At 43.7% G+C, this 21,806-nt stretch overlaps 1 protein-coding gene across 3 annotated transcripts in view; it reads left to right on the forward strand.

The window, feature by feature from the left end:
* Positions 1-10,040, forward strand: part of lamc2 (laminin, gamma 2) — a 26,099-nt gene extending 16,059 nt beyond the window's left edge. For all 3 annotated transcript variants that reach the window (XM_084056523.1, XM_084056524.1, XM_084056525.1), the window contains exons 17-22: positions 4,152-4,301; positions 5,232-5,346; positions 6,121-6,317; positions 6,839-6,997; positions 7,798-7,897; positions 9,460-10,040. In XM_084056523.1, the coding sequence (XP_083912649.1) occupies positions 4,152-4,301; positions 5,232-5,346; positions 6,121-6,317; positions 6,839-6,997; positions 7,798-7,897; positions 9,460-9,713 (975 nt within the window). In that variant the 3' untranslated portion in view covers positions 9,714-10,040. The remainder of the gene's footprint in view (positions 1-4,151; positions 4,302-5,231; positions 5,347-6,120; positions 6,318-6,838; positions 6,998-7,797; positions 7,898-9,459) is intronic.
* The last annotated feature ends 11,766 nt before the right edge of the window (positions 10,041-21,806 follow it).

Genomic DNA, 21,806 nt, shown 5'->3' on the forward strand with positions numbered 1-21,806 from the left:
TGCCGCCACCAAATATGTACAGCTCTCCCTTGTAGGTAAAGGCTGAATGACCATAGCGTTCTTCTGGAAGAAGCTGTGGAGAAGGCGTGTTCCGCCAGCAGTTGGTCTCCGTGTCAAACACTCTGATGTTGTTGTACGGATACGGACAGCCCCCAAATACAAACATCTTTGTCCCGATGATGGTGGCAGAGTGCAGTGATGAAAGAGATGGAGAAGTGTCTCTGACATTAATTAAAGACCAGACCATTGTGGTGGTGTCCAACTTAAAGATATCATTAGAGTGTCCAGTCAGCATGGTGTATCCTCCATGGACATACATGACCTTCCCCAAGACACAGGCTGAGTGGTTGTGCCTCTCCCCTGGAACGGTCCCAGAAATCTTGGGTTTGAACCATCTGTGGTCGTCGACATCAAATGCATAAAGCACGGTGCAGCGAGGATACCCTCCCCAGATGTAGACGTTATCTTCTATCAGCACAGCTGTGTGGCCGTAGCGTCTGGAGGGAACCTCGAGGGAACGTTCTCCTCTTCCAGCTGTCACTGGGGACACCTTCCTCCTGCGTAAAGGCACTGTGTTGAAGATGTACACGTCAATCTGGTCACTGTCGTTCAGGTCACCGTACCCTCCAAAGAAGTAAAGCTTGTCCCTTCCTACCGCCACAGCAACATGGAAGGCTCCTGGTCCTGTTTTCAGATGTATCGTCCAGTGAAACATTTCCACACAAAATCACCAATGACAAAGAGTGCTAGAAAACAAATGTACAGCAGAAAGACACTTTCTCGAGCTGCAAAATAACGTTTTGTTTGTTGGACAATTCACTTTGAAGGGCATTCACATGGTTGTAATGACGACGTTGTGACGTCAGTATGTGATGACTAGTGACTCAAACCGAACGAAACGTCAGCACTATGACATCAGTCATCAATCCTTATTTGGGCAAAGGCTGTTACTTGTTGATAACTGTTGAATCATTTCAATATTACTCGAGGGTATGCTTTACCATGATTATTGGCACCACCTCGTTCCTGACCGCATCACTGTTGTGCTAAAAATCATGGTAAAGCACACCCTCTCCTGTAATATTGTTTAGTTGCACGTTCTATAATCTACACACCACGCTACCCCCCACTGATGCTATAGTAATTCCTCAGGGGGCTTTATACTTATTATCTTTCGCATTATTATTGTTATGTTGATATTGCACAATATAGGCTCTATGCACAGCAGCCATATTGGAGAGAAATTGTGGCTCTTCCTTAACTTCCTTCACATCTGTTACAAATTATACTAATTAAGGTTCTGTTCCATTCTGGTCAAACAGAGTCAGGGTGCTGATACACCAGTGGGTCTCAAAGTGTGGTCCAGGGACCCTCATGGTTCCCTGAGGGGGTTCCAAATGGCTCCTTTCAGGTGTGTAACTCTGAGAGTGTACAAATGGAACCAAATTGACCCATACGGGTCCATTTGGTTCCATTTGTACACTCTCAGAGTTATGGGGGTCCTGGAAATTAATAAAGTTTGAGAATCACTCCTCCTCTATGAGTATTAAAGGGATAGTTCACCCCTAAAAAACATCAATGGCAACAAAGCACCCGGGCCTGACGGTGTTCCAGGCCGAGCACTGAAGGCATGTGCTGACCAACTTGCCGTAGTCTTTGCTGACATTTTCAACCTGTCACTTAGGCAAGCGACCGTGCCGACCTGTCTCAAGGAAACCACCATCATCCCCATACCCAAATCCTCTGCCATCAACTGTATGAATGACTACAGGCCGGTTGCTCTCACGCCGGTGATCATGAAGTGCTTTGAGAGACTGGTGCCGGCCAACATCAAGACCTGCATCCCCCCACCCACGATCAACATCAGTTTGCCTACAAGGCCAACAGATCAACTGATGACGCTGTGGCACTAGTGCTACACACAGCTCTCTCTCATCTGGAGAACTTTGGGAGAAAGCCTAATATCTATGTGAGAATGTTGTTTGTTGATTTTAGCTCTGCTTTTAACTGCATCAACCCCAGTAAATTGGTCATTAAACTACAGATGCTGGGTATAGAACCGCATCTATGTCTGTGGATAAAGGATTTCCTGACTAACAGGCCCCAAAAGGTCAGGCTAGGCCAGCACACATCCTCCACTATCACATTGAACACAGGCGTCCCTCAAGGATGTGTTCTTAGCCCAATCCTTTATTCTCTTTTCACCAGTGACTGTACTGCCCACCATCATTCTAACACTCTGGTCAAGTTCGCAGATGACACAACTATAGTGGGTCTGATAACAAATAATGACGAGGTGGCATACAGGGAGGAGGTCAGTGCACTGACTGTCTGGTGCAAGGACAATGATCTGTGCTTGAATACAAAAAAAACTAAAGAGATAATCATGGATTGCAGGAGGGAAAAACCCAGTCACAGTTGTCTTAGCATCGGGGGGGAGGAGGTTGAGAGGGTCTCCACTTTTAAATTCCTCGGAGTGCACATTTCAGAGGACTTGACCTGGAGCCTCAACACCTCAAATCTGGTCAAAAAGGCCCAGAAACGCCTCTTCTTTCTGAGGAAACTGAAGCGCAGTGGACTTCCACAAAACCTGCTTATCAATTTTTACCGGTCCGCCATCGAGAGTATATTGACCTATGCCTGCACAGTCTGGTTTTCCAGCTGCACTGATGCAGAGAGGAAGGACCTGCAGCGGGTGACTAAAACGGCGCAATGGATTATTGGTTCTCCGCTTCCACGCCTGAGTGACATTCACTCAAACCGTCTTCAAAACAGGGCCTTCAAGATCTTCAGGGACCCCTCACATCCTGGACACCACCTGCTTCAGACCCTCCCTTCGGGCAGGATGAAGGTCATTAGGGCCAAAACTAACAGACTGTCAAACAGTTTCTTTCCTAAGGCTGTGAAAGTGCTGCTGGACTCGCAGGCGCGCGCGCAGCCACGTGCACGCACGCGCACACGTACACACACATGAACAATTTGTGTGAGCTGTTGTTGTCTTTTTATATATTATATATCTTATTTTAATATCTAATATATGCATTATGGATGTCCTTCGTATGAATTTTATGAATTTTGACAGGTGACTATGGACTGAACTGACTGACCTATCGAACCGATTAAGGGTTTTTTATTGCTCGCGCAGTGTTTTATATTTTATATATATTCTTTTTTCACTTTGTTGCTGATGCTGTTGCTGTTATGGATGTACTAAACGACATTTCGCTGTATGTTGATCATGCAATGACAAATAAACATCTTATCATCTTATCATCTTCTGGTTTTTTTACACCCCATGGAGACTTGAATTCATGGATGTTTTTTTTATTTTTTGTCGCATTCCTAAGCCAATAATTCGATGACCAGCAGCAGTTCCGGTAGGAGACACAAAGAGTTTCCTTTGTGTCTCCTACCTGAACTGCTGCCTACCCATCAGCGCCCATACCCAGGGTGGGGTTAGTGAAAGGGCCTACTCTGTGTGGAGTTTGCATGTTCTCCCTGTGTCTCCTAGGGTAGTTAATACCCTCACAAAAACATGTAGTAATCCTGGTCGCTATACCGCATGCCTGATGTAGGGGAAGGGAACTGGTTGGAATAACGTGTTCCTTCCACGCGCTACGTCCAACCAGGGAAACTCCCCCCTGTCAGGTGACAAGAAGGTCAGTTGGCTCTCATGCACTGAAGGAAGCATGAGCTCGGCCCTGGCCTCCCTGGCTGTGGGGGACTGGTGTAGCGCTGGTGTAGGGCTGGTGTAGCGCCCAGGATCACTTAGGAAATTGGCACCGGGTGAAAAAAATGGGTTACAAAAATCGCTGGATAAAAATTAGAAGTAAAAAAAAAAGAACTGCTGCCTACCGGTCCGCTAGTCATCGAATTATTGGCTTAGGAATGCGACGAAAAGAAAAAATATCCATGTATTCAAGTCTCCATGGGGTGACTAATCAATGGAAAAAAAGTTTTTTTGGGGGTGAACTATCCCTTTAAGGCTCAAAGTTAAGACCTGTGAGAGAAGTAATTACGGAAGAGGCCCAGTTTCTTTCCAATATGGCTGCTGTGCGTAGAAGCCCATTGCGGACCTCACCACACTTGCTGCTTGTACCTGTATGACTAGCAAGTGACAAATAAACCCTCTTAATTCTTATGGCGTGCAGGAGGAGGCGCAGGACCTCCTCTCTCGCGTGGAGGAGCTGGGGGAGCAGGTGAACGGCAACATCACGGCGTCTCAGAGCGTCCAGGATGACGTGCAGGGGGCCAGGGACGAGGCGGAGAATCAGCTGGACCGCGGCAAAGATGCACTCAAAGTAAGACCTTTCATTCAGTCCCTCAATCATTTTCTGACACATGTATGTATATGTATGTATGTATGTATGTATGTATGTATGTATGTATGTATGTATGTATGTATGTATGTATGTATGTACAGTATGTATGTATGTATGTATGTATGTATGTATGTATGTATGTATGTATGTATGTATGTATGTATGTATGTATGTATGTATGTATGTATGTATGTATGTATGTATGTATGTACATGTATGAGTATGGCATATAGCTACTGAATAACTGATTGCAACACAAAGCTGCAACTAATTACAGTAATTTAAGAGAGTGGGAAAGAGACACAGCAGCAGCCTGACTAATTGGCACCTGGGTGTGAGCCACCGCTTATTTGTCCCTCACCGCTTATACTTCCCTCATTTGTTAATTAATTAATTCAACCATTTATTCCTTCCTTCATTCATTCCTTCCCTAATTCACCTATTTATTTGTTAAACACTAGTCTTGTCTCTCCAGCCCATGCTTAACCCTTCAAAATTTTAATCTAGCACTTATCGTTTTATTATTTTTTTGGTTCCTTCCAAAATATAAAGATACTTTGATTTATATAGCAAAATCTGTGCTATTATTATTATTATTATCGTTTATTGATTCATTCACTAATTGATTTATTTATTCATTAATTCGCTACTTCATTAATTCATTGACTGATTAGTTCATGTGTTAACTCACTAATTATTTCTTTCTTTCTTTCTTCCTTTCTTGCTGGCTTTTTTTCTTTCTGGAGTTATAATACTGGGGAGAAAACCCATAGCGGCTGCATTGTACACAACCCAATGCAGAGTGGCTTACCTTGACATAGCCTACAGTACTTTCAATTCACCGTATAATATACTGTTAAATCAATATTAACATAATGTTATAATACAGTAATTCATTCATATCTCCAGGGCTATGAGAGGAACCTGGCCAGAGTCAATGCTGCCAAGGCAGAGACAGACGCTGCTCTGAAGATCATCAATGTTAAACACAACGATGTCATCAGCACCCTGAACACCCTGAGAGGTAACATACAGTACAGAGAATGTGGCCTCACACCATTGAAAGTACTGTAATGGCGCATCAGAACCCAACATGGCGGCCCCCATCCATTGAGCTCAATGGAGAGGTGGGCGCCTTCTTGTGTTCTGTTACACTTTCTACATACTGTACCATACTCAGTGGTGTAAAGTAACTAAGTACATTTACTCAAGTACTGTACTTAAGTACAATTTTGAGGTACTTTTACTTTACTGGAAAATTTCCAATTGTCTATACTTTTACTTCTACTCCACTACATCTCAGAGGCAAATATTATACTTTTACTCCACTAAAATTATTTGAAAAGTTTAGTTACTAGTTACGTTGCACAGATATAAATTATTATATTATAAAACATACATTAACCACTTTAGACCTATTTTATACATCGATCTACAAGCTCACACCGCGTCGCTCATAGCACGGCACCGAGTGCCGCGCTATGAGCTTGTAGATCTGCTATTTTTGAAAAATCGTGAAAATGTGTGCAAATCTTTGAATATAATTGTTTTCAAAGTGAATATTTGTAACTCAAATATTTGCTTCTGGGGGGGGGTCCCTGGAACATAATATTTTGAGACGGGGGTGTGCGGCCAAATACATATCATTTTTAGGGGTCCTTGACTTCTGGACCCCAGAACTTTTGTGAGAACCACTGCACTACAACCATCACACTAAAGACATGCATCACGTCTGTCTGCCTGTCTGTCTGTCTGTCTTTCTGACCCCCTGTCTGTTTCTCTGCTGTGTGTGTTCCAGGGTTCGATGAGAACATGGGCGTGCGCAGTGCGGAGGCGGACGCGGCCATCAACAGACTCCCCGCCATCAACAGGACGGTGCAGCAGGCGGTGGACAGCAACACACACACCCTGTCCATCCTCAACGCCGTGTCGGAACACTTCCTGGACGCCCAGGGGACCCAGGACCGCCTGCGGACCCTCACCACCACGCTGGAGGTGTGACCGCCACTCGCCATCAGCTGCACTGAAAATAGCAGATCTACAGGCTCACAACGCGTCGCATCGCGACGCGTTGTGAGCCTGTAGATCTGCTATTTTCAAATAGCCTATGTATAAAATAGGGCTAAAGTGGTTAATGTATGTTTTATAATGTAATCATTCGTATCTGCAAAGTAACTTGTAAATAAAGTTTTCAAATAATTGTAGTGGAGTAAAAGTACTATATTTTCCTCTGAGGTGTAGTGGAGTAGAAGTAAAAGTATTGGAAATTGAAGATACTCAAGTAAAGTACAAATACCTCAAAATTGTGCTTAAGTGCAGTACTTAAGTAAATGTACTTAGTTACTTTACACCACTGAAAACAATGAGATGATGATGATGATAATGATGATGACACGGTCCATTCATGAGCGTTAAAGTAAATGCTCAGGATTGTTGAACCAGCTGGTTGTCATGGAAACTTAAAGCTGATTTCTTTTGTGTGTTTTGTTTGTTTGTTTGTTTGTTTATCCCCTCAGGGAATGTGTGCGTCGCTGCCCCCTCATGGTGACCTGGCGAACGACGCCACCATACTGAACCTGGAAGTGCGGGCGATCCTGAGAGAGACGGAGGCTGCTGATGAGAAACTGACCGTAGAACTGAGCGATGCTGAGACCCAGAGACAAGAGGCTGAGGAGGTGTGATGATGAAATATGTCTGTCTGTCTGTCTGTCTCTCACACACACACACACACACACACACACACACACACACACACACACACACACACACACACACACACACACGTTTGTATTACTATACTTGTGAGGACATCAACACTTTAGGAATGTTATGGATGCCATTTAAAAATAATAATTGCCATTTTAACCGTAAGCCTAAAGCCGAAAAACAGCAGATCTATAAGCTCACAACGCGTCGCGCTGCGACGCGTTGTGAGCTTATAGATCGGCTATTTTTTGGTGCATGACACTGGCGCGCAACTAAGTATAAATCATGTTTAACTCTAATTCCAATCCCTAAACCTAACCTCTAAAACACCTAAATGTCTAATCCTGACCTGAATGTTTTTCTAATTGTAAACGTATCTCTAAAAAAGTTTTTTTTTCAACTATAAAACAACCATTTGTCTTGTGAGGACCAGGAAAACGGTCCTCACAATGTATATTTCTTCAAATTCTACTATACTTGGTCCTCGCAAGTATAGTAATACACACACGCACACACACACACACACACACACACACACACACACACACACACACACACACACACACACACACACACACACACACACACACACACACACACACACACACACACACACACACACACACATACAGTATGCATACACAGAATGTAGATCTCTTTACATGTACCGTACAGTATGTATCTTTACACGTATGTCTGTAAAGAGTACTTGAATTATTTAATGCTCCGTTCTATGTGCGTATAAAACAATGTGTGTGTGTGTGTGCAGGCCTCCCTGGCTGCCAGTGGATCACACACCCAGGCCAGAGACACCAGAGAGGCGGTGAGCACAACTCTGCAAGCCGTCAACAACCTGCTCAGTGTGATCGGTAAGACTTTTCCGTCTGTCTTTTTATTTTTCTCCGCCAGCCTGGGCGGCCGGAGACTTATGTTTTCGTCCCTGTCCCTCCGTCCGTGTGTCTGTGAGCAGCTAATCTCTGTCACCGCTGGACCGATCGGCGTGAAACTGTGCACACACACTCCCTGCAGGCCAAATCAGAACCGGCCTCTAATAGCGCCACCATGAGGCATTCTTTTTCAAAACACATTTTTTTGTTATATAACTCCAACAGATTTTGTCCAAACCTCATGCAATTCAGTACACCTTATCTCTGTAGTCATGTGATTAGTAGTCTTGCGTAGCCAGACAACTATTCCACAATCTCCGAATGCTCTATAGCAGGGGTTTTCAACTGATTTTGACCCAGGGACCACCATCCTGACTAAGAGCAACCTGGGGACCACCACTATTGTGCGTGGTGGGTCCATCATAGACCCACCCCACACAATAGTGGTGGGGGGTTCATGAACCGCAGGGAGCTGCAGAAAATAGCTATAATACCAATATAATATCTAATAAAATACAGTGATTTTGTTTGAATATGATGGAATATGATTAAGGATTACTGTGATTAAGGTAAGCTCATATTTCATATCACACACACACACCATACGGTAAGAACTCCTGTAAGTTATTAATGCATGGCCAGGGACCACCTGCAATACCTGTCCGCGGACCACCGGTTGAAAACCCCTGCTCTATAGAGTCTGGAACTACAACGCCCGAAGGTGAAGCTGGCACTTCTGTCCATGAAAATATATTTTATTTTCTTATTTCCATTTCTGCCAAGCACCAAGCTGTATGTAACCTGACTCCGCCAGATGGGGGCAGTATTGACTTAAACAAATGTGACGCAAGCTTCTTCCATCTGGCGGAGTCAGGTTAAGCTGTATATGCTCAGATGACTTTTATTTATATTATGATAAACTTGCGCGACTCTAAAGACAAAACAGAATTTTGGAGGAGGCTTCACATCCTCTTTATATTTTAATCAAGATCAGAGCTTCCGAGTCCCAGACTGTACGACCGGAAACATTTGAAAATTGTGGGAGGCAACAGTCTGGCCACGCGAGACTATGTGACTAACTGTTCTCAGGTCAGCCAGGCAGTGTGGATGAAGCTTTAACAGTGAATTTAACAGTATAATATAACTGTTCTCAGGTCAGCCAGGCAGTGTGGATGAAGCTTTAACAGTGAATTTAACAGTATAATATAACTGTTCTCAGGTCAGCCAGGCAGCGTGGATGAAGCTTTAACAGTGAATTTAACAGTATAATATAACTGTTCTCAGGTCAGCCAGGCAGTGTAGATGAAGCTTTAACAGTGAATTTAACAGTATAATATAACTGTTCTCAGGTCAGCCAGGCAGTGTAGATGAAGCTTTAACAGTGTATTTAACAGTATAATATAACTGTTCTCAGGTCAGCCAGGCAGTGTGGATGAAGCTTTAACAGTGTATTTAACAGTATAATATAACTGTTCTCAGGTCAGCCAGGCAGTGTAGATGAAGCTTTAACAGTGTATTTAACAGTATAATATAACTGTTCTCAGGTCAGCCAGGCAGCGTGGATGAAGCTCGCCTCACGGAGCTGGAGAACACGCTGGGCGACGCCCGCGGCCAAGTCATTGGGCAGCTGAAGCCCCGCCTACAGGAAATGGAGGAGGAGGAGGCGGGCCAGAGGAGCCGATTGGCTGCTCTCAACGTGGACATTGACAGCATCCTGCGGGACATCGCCAACCTGGAGGACATCCTGAAGACCGTCCCCGAGGGATGCTACAACAGCCTGCCTCAGGAGCACGCTTAAACACTGACCCCTGACCTCTCATCTAGGACCTCTGAAACGTAAAAGGACTAGTTTCAGAAACTCTTTTAATCATATAAGATTACCAACCTTCTCGGGAACACTAATAACAATAATACTACTACTAATAATAATATTTTTGATAATAATACATTTTATCTGTAATGCACTTTACATTTGTCTCAAATCGAGTCTGATAAAACTAAACAAAAGATTGGCTTAAAAACAGCAAAGGCATAAAACACCCAACAAGGGAAAAACCCATTAAGACCTGGGGAGGCATCTGTGTCATTTTTTGATTTGAGCTAAAAAGCATTATTTTACACTTTGGCTATTCAAAAATAGCAGATCTACAAGCTCATAGCGCGGCACCGAGTGCCGCGCTATGAGCTTGTAGATCTGCTATTTTTGAGAAATCGTGAAAATGTGTGCAAATCTTTGAATATATCTTTTTTTCAAGCGAACATCTGGAACTCAAATCTTTGCTTGTGGGGGTCCCTGGAATAACATATTTTGAGATGGGGGTCCCTGGAATAAAATATTTTGAGATGGGGGTCCTTGGCCAAATACATAATACATTTTGGGGTCCTTGACATGAAAACGTTTGAGAACCACTGACATAGTAACACAAGTTAAAAAAAATCAAAACAGTTTTTAGAAGACATTCTAAAAACAGACATTTTGTAGAATCGGCCTCAGGTCTTAATGGGTCATTATGGGTCATTTTCTAAAAGCAGGGGGGGGGGACAGGGAGGGCATTCCACAGGCGTGGAGCAGCCGAGCAGAAGGCCCGGTCGCCCATGGTGCGGAGCTTGGTCCTAGCGGAGTGTGGCGAACGTTGGTGTTGGTATAGCGGAGGTTTCGTGGTCTTTGAGGTACATTAGGCGGGAGCATTGCCGTGGATGCACTGATGGGTGAGAAGGGAGATTTTGTATTCACTCATGTCATGTTTCCACCCATCTTATCCCTCACACATCTCCCACTGCTGTCGTTATCCCTACTTCTGTGATTGCCGACAGCCTTGCGTCCTTCTAACTACTGTATGGCCTGTGCTTTCTTTTTTAATGCTGTATTCAATTCAGAAAACGATGTGTATTTTTAAGAGGGTTTTCAAGCTAGATCACCATACTTAGCTGATTGTCTCATTAATGTCTGTTGACCCCTGTTGAGAGATTGAGTTTTTATTTTAAGTGACCATGGGTTGTCTGCAAGTGATGATGTAAACGTCAGTGTTGTGTACATTTAATGTTTTTTGTTTGTTTGTTTTTATGCTTGATACTAATAATATTGTATTCATGTTAATGTGTTTGTTTGTTTGTTTTTGTTTGATAATAATAATATTGTATTCATGTTAATGTGTTTGTTTGTTTTTGTTTGATAATAATAATATTGTATTCATGTTAATGGGTTTGTTTGTTTTTGTTTGATAATAATAATATTGTATTCATGTTAATGTGTTTGTTTGTTTTTGTTTGAAAATAATATATTGTATTCATGTTAATGTATATAAAGTTTTGAAAAATAAAACCTATGAAAAATGCTCCTATGACACAAACATTTGGCGCCCCCCTGTTGTAACCCTGAGGACCCCCTTGGGGGTCCCGGACAGCTCTAAATGCCTTATTTTGTTCACTCTTCTGTCCGTCATGGAACTGCTCTCCTCTTCATTATAACTTGGGGGGGAAATAACTGAGCTATAAAATGCTGCTTTACAGCACAGGCCTGGGGCCTGTTCCTCAAAAGGTGAATTAAATAAGCCTGGCCTTAAGTCAAATCCAGGCTTGACAAAGTCGGGTCCGTATAGCCTGGTTTATTCGGTTCCAGGAACGCCAAGCCAGGCTGAAAAAGGGCTGCCAACACTCCTGGATCCCGCATGAGTCTCCTGGTTTTTGACCATGTCTCCTGACACTCTTCTGGATCGTCATTTCTACTGGTTTTCTACTGGATTTGGTATCAAACTGACAAACTCCCAAAATTCACCTGGGGGAGGACCCCGAGACCCCCCGGTTCGGGGGTGTGGTCAGTGCATGCCGTCATACAGAGATATTAACTTTTAAGTAATGAATGGTTATTATTAAAGATGGGTCTTACATTGGTTCAGTCATCAAATCAATTTCTGTAGGCCTACTTTTTTAATGGATGAAATTGTACCCATTATTTTCCAATGCTAGTAAAGCATATAAGAGGTTTTTGGGGGGACGATTTTGGCCTGAGTCCAGAGCTCAATGAATTTTAGGGACCAAAAAAAAGTCACTACAAAGTACTACCTATCAACTCTAAATTGCCTGAAACGTACTCCTAACAGGTTTTTGGGGGGGCGATTTTGGCCTCCACACTTAGTGATTTTTTCGGATTTAACTTTCGTTTCGATAGTGACAAACTTTCGTTTCGGTAGTGACACAATGGTGTAAAAAATGTTTTACTAAGTCCAGAGCTCGATGAATGATAGGGACCAAAAAAAGTCACTACAAAGTACTACCAATAAACTCTAAATTGCCTGAAACGTACTCCTAACAGGTTTTTGGGGGGACGATTTTGGCCTCCACACTTAGTGATTTTTTCGGATTTAACTTTCGTTTCGGTGGTGACCAACTTTCGTTTCGGTAGTTTGATTACAAAATGTAAGTTGTGTAAAAAATAATCTGACTATACTAAGTTGTTATTTGTTTGTTTAAGTCAGGCTATACTCTACTCAGAGTCATAAGTTTACAAAATGTACTAAAGTACAGTGAACGTCTGTGCGGTTTGTCTTCATCACTGAAAATAACGTACATGTAAACTGATATAAAACTGCTGTCATGTGCAGTTGGGGTGAAGAAACACAACCATTTCACTCCTAATAATACCTATTTGATTTGACATCCTGACTTGCTGCTGTAGCTGAGGCTTGAACCTGTTACCTGCGGCTCACTAGTCAGTGACTCTACCCATTCACCTACAGCTGTTTCCTTGGAATCTGTGGTTCTGAAACGTTTTGTTGTGAACCCCCCAAATTGACATGTATTTGGGCAGTGGACCCCAATGTGAAAAGATGTAGTGTCAGGGCCCCCCATGAAAAAGATTTATATTTATGCTGTAACACATTTTTTTAAAGTTATTTGTCTTGTTTGTTGTTCAAGTCAAAGCACCAGGAAGGCTGTATTTGTCAGCCATCTGTTAGCTCAATGGGTTGAGACGCAGTATTCATGATCCAGAGGCCATGAGTTCAAATCCCACTGATGTCTTTCCTATGATTCTTTCCTTTGCAGACTGGCTTCCAGGAGATTAACTGAAAACTACCAGGAAGGCTGTACTTGTCAGCCATCTGTTAGCTCAAAGGGTTGAGACGCAGAATTCATGATCCAGAGGCCATGAGTTCTCCCATTGATGTCTTCCCTATGATTCTTTCCTTTGCAGACTGGCTTCCAGAAGATCAACTGAAAACTACCAGGAAGGCTATATTTGTCATCCAACTGTTAGCTCAATGGGTTGAGACGCAGTATACATGATCCAGAGGCCATGAGTTCAAATCCCGTAGATGTCTGTCCTATGATTCTTTCCTTTGCAGACTGGCTTCCAGAAGATCAACTGAAAACTACCAGGAAGGCTGTACTTGTCAGCCATCTGTTAGCTCAATGGGTTGAGACGCAGTATTCATGATCCAGAGGCCATGAGTTCAAATCCCATTGATGTCTTTCCTATGATTTTTTCCTTTGCAGACTGGCTTCCAGAAGATCAACTGAAAACTACCAGGAAACCTGTAACTCTCAGCCAACAGCATAGCTCAACTGGTAGAGCGTCTGTCCAATAACATGACTTGACTTGACTTGAGTGGGTTCGATTCCCACGAGTCAAGTGTCCCCGTTAACTTGGGGCAACGGATAAATTGACTGATATCCGTAGAATAACTTGTAGGAGTGTGCTGGTTCAAATCCAGTTCAACCCAGGACCGAGCGGTCCTGGGTTCGATTCCCACTAACGTCAAGTCCCCGGTAAATTGGGGCAGCGGATAAATTGACTGATATCCGTAGAATAACTTGTAGGAGTGTCCTGGTTCAAATCCAGTCACCACCTTAGTAACTGAAACCGAATCTGGCCAATTCGGTCTCAGTTACTGAGATAGATAGAGGGTGTGTAGAGTAGGCGGAGTAGAGTAGTGAGTAGAGTAAAGAGGGAATATAGTCGGGGAGTAGGGGGAGGAGTAGGAGTAGGTCCCAGAAGGGCCCAGAAGGGCCCAGAGTAGGGGGAGGAGTAGGAATAGGGGGGGGAGTAGGGCCCAGAGTAGGGGGAGGAGTAGGAGTAGGGGGAGGAGTAGGAGTAAGGCCCAGAGTAGGGGGAGGAGTAGGAGCCAACATTCCTATTTCACGCTAGTTGTCTTCTTATTGCAAATCTCTAATAAGATTTCAGCTCCACACACGCGATATTACAAATGTTTAATAAAATTTCACCTCCATACAGAAAAAAAAACCATAAGCCTCTCCTGGCCCTCTACTCCTCCCCCTACTCTGGGCCCTACTCCTCCCCCGGCCCTACTCCTCCCCCTACTCTGGGCCCTATTCCTACTTCTCCCCCTATTCTGGGCCCTACTCCACCCCCTACTCTGGGCCCTATTCCTACTTCTCCCCCTACTCTGGGCCCTACTTCTACTCCTCCCCCTACTCTGGGCCCTACTCCTACTCCTCCCCCTACTCTGGGCCCTCTCTGGGAGGAGTAGGGCTACTCCTCCCCCTATCCCTACTTCTCCCCCTACTCTGGGCCCTATTCCTACTCCTCCCCCTACTCTGGGCCCTACTCCTACTCCTCCCCCTACTCTGGGCCCTACTTCTCCCCCTACTCCTCCCCCTACTCTGGGCCCTACTCCCCCCCCTATTCCTACTCCTCCCCCTACTCTGTGCCCTTCTGGGACCTACTCCTACTCCTCCCCCTACTCCCCGACTATATTCCCTCTACTCTACTCACTACTCTACACACCCTCTATCTATCTCAGTAACTGAGACCGAATTGGCCAGATTCGGTTTCAGTTACTAAGGTGGTGACTGGATTTGAACCAGGACACTCCTACAAGTTATTCTACGGATATCAGTCAATTTATCCGCTGCCCCAATTTACCGGGGACTTGACGTTAGTGGGAATCAAACCCAGGACCGCTCGGTCCTGGGTTGAACTGGATTTGAACCAGCACACTCCTACAAGTTATTCTACGGATATCAGTCAATTTATCCGTTGCCCCAAGTTAACGGGGACACTTGACTCGTGGGAATCGAACCCACTCAAGTCAAGTCAAGTCATGTTATTGGACAGACGCTCTACCAGTTGAGCTATGCTGTTGGCTGAGAGTTACAGGTTTCCTGGTGGTTTTAACTTGTTTTTCTAGAAGTTAGTCTGCAGAGGACCAAGCCCTGTTAGACCCCCTACTATTTAAGTTAACAACATGCAACAGTGAATCCCTTCTAACTCATATTTCTGAGTGAAACAAATTGGGGTAAAACGCAGTCCCCCCCAAAAATATTTACTATTCTGTCCTTATCGGTACATAACTCGGACGGCGCTGAGTCGACTAGCAAACCATCGGCTGGTCGTCGCGGGCACTCGCGCCTGGAGGCGCTCGGGCGCGACTCCTCAGCCTCAAGGTCTGCTGAGTCGGCGCGCCTCCGTCATGGTCCAAAAACATTTTATCGGCAGCCCTGTTAGACCCCTTACTGTCCAAGTCAAAAATATACAACAGTGGGTCCTTTTTAGCATATATTTTAAGTTTCAAGTTTTTAATCTTCCCTTGAGTCCAAGTCCTGTACCCTTTTGTAATGACACAGTGGATGATTGTGGGTATGCGGTCCAACTAAGGTGGGACTCAGGGAGTTGGACGCCCCTGCCATGCACAGCCCCCAGTGAACATATCTCATATAGTTCACTGGTTATTTTATTCTATAGATGGTCACCATTTGGGAACACCCCCCTCTGGTGGACAAAATAAATCATTACACACATACACACGTGCACACAATGCCCTTTATATTTATGTATGTATATGTATGTATATATATGTATATATATGTGTGTATGTGTATATGTGTTTTTATAACTTTCTAGTTGAAACAGTCTTTTAAGGGAGCAACAGATGGGCCAGTGCAATAGAGCATTTAATTTGCCTTTTTAAACCACACAACTCAATAACAATACCTATTCCTACTCCTCCCCCTACTCTGGGCCCTACTCCTACTCCTCCCCCTACTCTGGGCCCTACTTCTCCCCCTACTCCTCCCCCTACTCTGGGCCCTACTCCCCCCCCTATTCCTACTCCTCCCCCTACTCTGTGCCCTTCTGGGACCTACTCCTACTCCTCCCCCTACTCCCCGACTATATTCCCTCTACTCTACTCACTACTCTACACACCCTCTATCTATCTCAGTAACTGAGACCGAATTGGCCAGATTCGGTTTCAGTTACTAAGGTGGTGACTGGATTTGAACCAGGACACTCCTACAAGTTATTCTACGGATATCAGTCAATTTATCCGCTGCCCCAATTTACCGGGGACTTGACGTTAGTGGGAATCAAACCCAGGACCGCTCGGTCCTGGGTTGAACTGGATTTGAACCAGCACACTCCTACAAGTTATTCTACGGATATCAGTCAATTTATCCGTTGCCCCAAGTTAACGGGGACACTTGACTCGAGTGGGAATCGAACCCACTCAAGTCAAGTCAAGTCATGTTATTGGACAGACGCTCTACCAGTTGAGCTATGCTGTTGGCTGAGAGTTACAGGTTTCCTGGTGGTTTTAACTTGTTTTTCTAGAAGTTAGTCTGCAGAGGACCAAGCCCTGTTAGACCCCCTACTATTTAAGTTAACAACATGCAACAGTGAATCCCTTCTAACTCATATTTCTGAGTGAAACAAATTGGGGTAAAACGCAGTCCCCCCCAAAAATATTTACTATTCTGTCCTTATCGGTACATAACTCGGACGGCGCTGAGTCGACTAGCAGACCATCGGCTGGTCGTCGCGGGCACTCGCGCCTGGAGGCGCTCGGGCGCGACTCCTCAGCCTCAAGGTCTGCTGAGTCGGCGCGCCTCCGTCATGGTCCAAAAACATTTTATCGGCAGCCTTGTTAGACCCCTTACTGTCCAAGTCAAAAATATACAACAGTGGGTCCTTTTTAGCATATATTTTAAGTTTCAAGTTTTTAATCTTCCCTTGAGTCCAAGTCCTGTACCCTTTTGTAATGACACAGTGGATGATTGTGGGTATGCGGTCCAACTAAGGTGGGACTCAGGGAGTTGGACGCCCCTGCCATGCACAGCCCCCAGTGAACATATCTCATATAGTTCACTGGTTATTTTATTCTATAGATGGTCACCATTTGGGAACACCCCCCTCTGGTGGACAAAATAAATCATTACACACATACACACGTGCACACAATGCCCTTTATATTTATGTATGTATATGTATGTATATATATGTATATATATGTGTGTATGTGTATATGTGTTTTTATAACTTTCTAGTTGAAACAGTCTTTTAAGGGAGCAACAGATGGGCCAGTGCAATAGAGCATTTAATTTGCCTTTTTAAACCACACAACTCAATAACAATACCTATTCCTACTCCTCCCCCTACTCTGGGCCCTACTCCTACTCCTCCCCCTACTCTGGGCCCTACTTCTCCCCCTACTCCTCCCCCTACTCTGGGCCCTACCCCCCCCCCTATTCCTACTCCTCCCCCTACTCTGTGCCCTTCTGGGACCTACTCCTACTCCTCCCCCTACTCCCCGACTATATTCCCTCTACTCTACTCACTACTCTACACACCCTCTATCTATCTCAGTAACTGAGACCGAATTGGCCAGATTCGGTTTCAGTTACTAAGGTGGTGACTGGATTTGAACCAGGACACTCCTACAAGTTATTCTACGGATATCAGTCAATTTATCCGCTGCCCCAATTTACCGGGGACTTGACGTTAGTGGGAATCAAACCCAGGACCGCTCGGTCCTGGGTTGAACTGGATTTGAACCAGCACACTCCTACAAGTTATTCTACGGATATCAGTCAATTTATCCGTTGCCCCAAGTTAACGGGGACACTTGACTCGAGTGGGAATCGAACCCACTCAAGTCAAGTCAAGTCAAGTCATGTTATTGGACAGACGCTCTACCAGTTGAGCTATGCTGTTGGCTGAGAGTTACAGGTTTCCTGGTGGTTTTAACTTGTTTTTCTAGAAGTTAGTCTGCAAAGGAAAGCATCACAGTAAAGACACCAGTGGGACACTTAGTGATTTTTTTCGGATTTAACTTTCGTTTCGGTAGTGACAAACTTTCGTTTCGGTAGTGACACAATGGTGAAAAAAAGATTTACTAAGTCCAGAGCTCGATGAATGTTAGGGACCCAAAAAAAAAGTCACTACAAAGTACTACCAATCAACTCTAAATTGCCTGAAACCATTGTGTCGGTAGTGAAACAATGGTGAAAAAAAAATGTTTAATGTTAGGGACCAAAAAAAAAAGTCACTACAAAGTACTACCAATCAACTCTAAATTGCCTGAAACATACTCCTTTTTTGGCCTCCACATTTAGTGATTTTTTCAGATTTAACTTTCGTTTCGGTAGTGACAAACTTTCGTTTCGGTAGTGACACAATGGTGAATTTTTTTTTTACTAAGTCCAGAGCTCGATGAATGTTAGGGACCAAAAAAGGTCACTACAAAGTACTACCAATCAATTCTAAATTGCCTGAAACGTACTCCTAACAGGTTTTTGGGGGGACGATTTTGGCCTCCACACTTAGTGATTTTTTCGGATTTAACTTTCGTTCCGGTAGTGACAAACTTTCGTTTCGGTAGTGAGGACCCCCAGACCCCCCACTAGCCACGCCCCCAACCAATCTCCTGGATTCTGACAGTCCAATGTTGGCAGCCCTGGGCTGAAAAGGAGCGACTTTGTCGAGCTAGATCTTGTCAAGACAGGCTCTGTCGAGCCAGGACATTGGGCCTCATTCAGCAATAAATTCGTAAGTTGTCTTCTTAAATTTCTTCCTAAGTGAATTCCTAAGAGAAGTCGAGTCAGATTCATGAAACGTTCTTAAAAGGCAGAATTGTTCGTAACTATGTTCTTGATGATGATGAATCACAATCCTCGTAACTTGAAGGGGTGTGCCAGTTAATCCTAATTACCATAGGGAGCCTCCCCACCAATCCCCATATAAGGCATGACTGCATGGCTCTGCCTGCAGTCACACCTGTGTGTGATTGCTGCACACAGAAATCACAGGAAATCACACAGAGAAATAAAGTTGAGAGAATGAAGTAAAGCATACCTAAACTAAAGCCTAAAGATGGTGGAACACCAGACTCCAAACATAAAAATAAATAAATATTTCTGTGGAGGTACTTCTGAAGTGAACAGCAAATTATTTTATTTAATTAATGAATGTATTTTATTATTTCTCTCACATTAATCAACATATCACCACTCGACATCAATGTAAATTTGCTGAAATTAGCTGTTAAAAATGTTATCCATATTTCATGTTCAGGAGAAGCGTTAGTAGTGGATATAAAACATTTTAGTACTGAAAGCTGGTGGGTGGATATAGAGGGTCTTTAAGGTACTGTAGCAGCTGCTTGGTATGTAATGGGGTGGAAATAGGGGTGTGGTGGGTGATATGGTGGTGCAAGGAGGGGGCTGTGTGGGGTATGGGGATGGGTGTGACGGGTGGGTATAGGGGGGCTTTCAGGTAGGAAGGGGACTTGAAAATGGGGGTGTGGCGAATGTCGGGATATGGGGGTGGGGGTATGGGGGGGCGATGAGGGTGGGTTGGGTGGGGGGTTATGGGGTGGGTATGGGGCTTGGGCTTCAACTCAACCGGGTCTGTTTGGGTTAGATGCATTTGGCTGCAGACCCCCACCTGAAAATATTTTCTGCTAGGGAAATGTTTTCAAGATTTATCAAAATGTTTCGAAAATAGCCGATCTACATGTTCAAAATTGCCAGTAATGGGACGCGTTGTGAGCTTGTAGATCAGCTATTTTCAAACAAAGTATAAAATAGGGTTAAAGTGATTAAACTGTTTCTCGTTTGCTGTGGACCCCCTGGAACAGCTTCAAGGACCCCTGGGGGTCCCCAGACCACACCTTTGAGAACCTTTTTTGCTCTAAAGATATGATAAAAATATTGTTGTAATTTAAATCCTATATTATACAACTGTAGAATTGAAGAAACTTCGAGAATTAATTATTTTTGCACAAACATATCACACTTAAGAACTCAAAGGCCACCCTAAGAGTGCTCTCTAGTATGCGTAGACTTCTTCTTAACTGAAGAACAAATCACAGCTAAGAAAACATTTGTGAATGCCAAAATCTCTTAAAAAACTTCTTAAGTGGGTCTAAGAACAAATTTGTTCGTAAGTACGGTTCATGAATCGGGCCCAATGAAGCCAGGCTTCACGTATTTCTATAAAAGACCATGAAAGTCGATAGCAGAATCTTTGAACTTGACCAATCATGGAGCCTAAAACCAGAGCGGCGTTCTTCTCTGTGGCTGAACAGCAGCACTGCAGCAGCTCATGGAATCATACAAGGAAGTAAAATGTATAAAGCAATAAAGGAAACGCGACCGCAATAAATAGATCCAGTGAGAAAGCGTGGCAAAGTGTGTGTGTGTGTGTGTGTGTGTGTGTGTGTGTGTGTGTGTGTGTGTGTGTGTGTGTGTGTGTGCGTGTGCGTGTGCGTGTGTGTGTGTGTGTGTGTGTGTTTGCATATATATATATATATATATATATATATATATATATATATATATATGTCAGACATTTTTTTTAATATTAAAACAAATCTGTAATATATTATCAAACATCTAACAACAATATTAACTATAGTGTTAACAGAGTGACAATGACACATCACATGAGTCATTGTGAAACAATTATGATTCATGGTCACACACTATTTCAGTAATATAATTAATTTGATTATATCTTATTGTATTTATTTCATTTTATTTGAATGCAGGGTCATTCAAATGAGTCCATATACAAATTGAATTAACTGTGGACAAACTTGAAGAACAAAGGCACTGGATTAAGTAAGCTTGGCTGTTAGCCTGCTCCTGACCAGGCTAACTTCACAGCTAAATTGCCATGGTAACTAAGGTAGGCTTGCTTCAATTCTCCTTTGTGGAATCGGGTCATGGCTAAACTTAGCCAGGGTGAACTGGCTAAACTAATCTTCAAGATAATTCCGCTTTAGCTCTAATTACCTTTTGAGGAACAGGCCCCAGCTTTGCATTCATACTGGGAGCTGACCAGTCGGGACATGTCATTAGCGCACCGTCACTGTAGTTTAGAGGAATTACTTTTTTCACTTTCCCTTTTGAAATGTTACCAATAGTGGTCCAGAGATTCAAACTACCAACCAACTGGCGATGAGCCTGGAAGGTGTCTTTAACTTTCCACACAGTCACCATTCACTCTGCTCATGAGCAAGGCACGTTAACACAGAATCAACTGCAATGAGGATAGTAAGTGCTTACTGTCAATGAAGCATCTTTATTAGGTGATGAGTCAGTTTCATTGGTTGTAATCATAATGTGACCATGACTGTGAAATTATGACCAACTAAACAATCTATATACAATCTCGGTGAATGTCCAACCATACACAATGCTTGTGTGCTGCTCTCCTGTTAATTTCACCTACCATCTTGAAAAGCGTGACATTCATTTCTCCTTTAAAATGTTTGAGGGGTCAATTCTTTTTTAATTAACCCTCCCCACACATTTACATTATGTGTTTCCACTGCCGTTGTATACAGGCTCTATGCACAACAGCCATATTGGACAGAAATTGGGCCCCTTCCTTGCTTCCCTCACAGGTGTTACCAATTACACTAATGAAGGCTCTGTTCCATTTAGTGTAGCACAGTGGTTCTCAAACTTTTAAATTTCAAGGACCCCCATAACTCTGAGAGTGTACAAATGGAACCAAATGGACCCGGGAGGGTCCATTTGGTTCCATTTGTACACTCTCAGAGTTACACCCTCTCAAGGAACCATGAGGGTCCCTGGACCACACTTTGAGACCCACTAGTATTTCTAGTGAGCCAACATGCACAATATC

Source organism: Gymnoscopelus microlampas (assembly GCF_963454915.1).
Source record: "Gymnoscopelus microlampas genome assembly, chromosome: 5".
NCBI classification, from domain to species: Eukaryota; Metazoa; Chordata; class Actinopteri; order Myctophiformes; family Myctophidae; genus Gymnoscopelus; species Gymnoscopelus microlampas.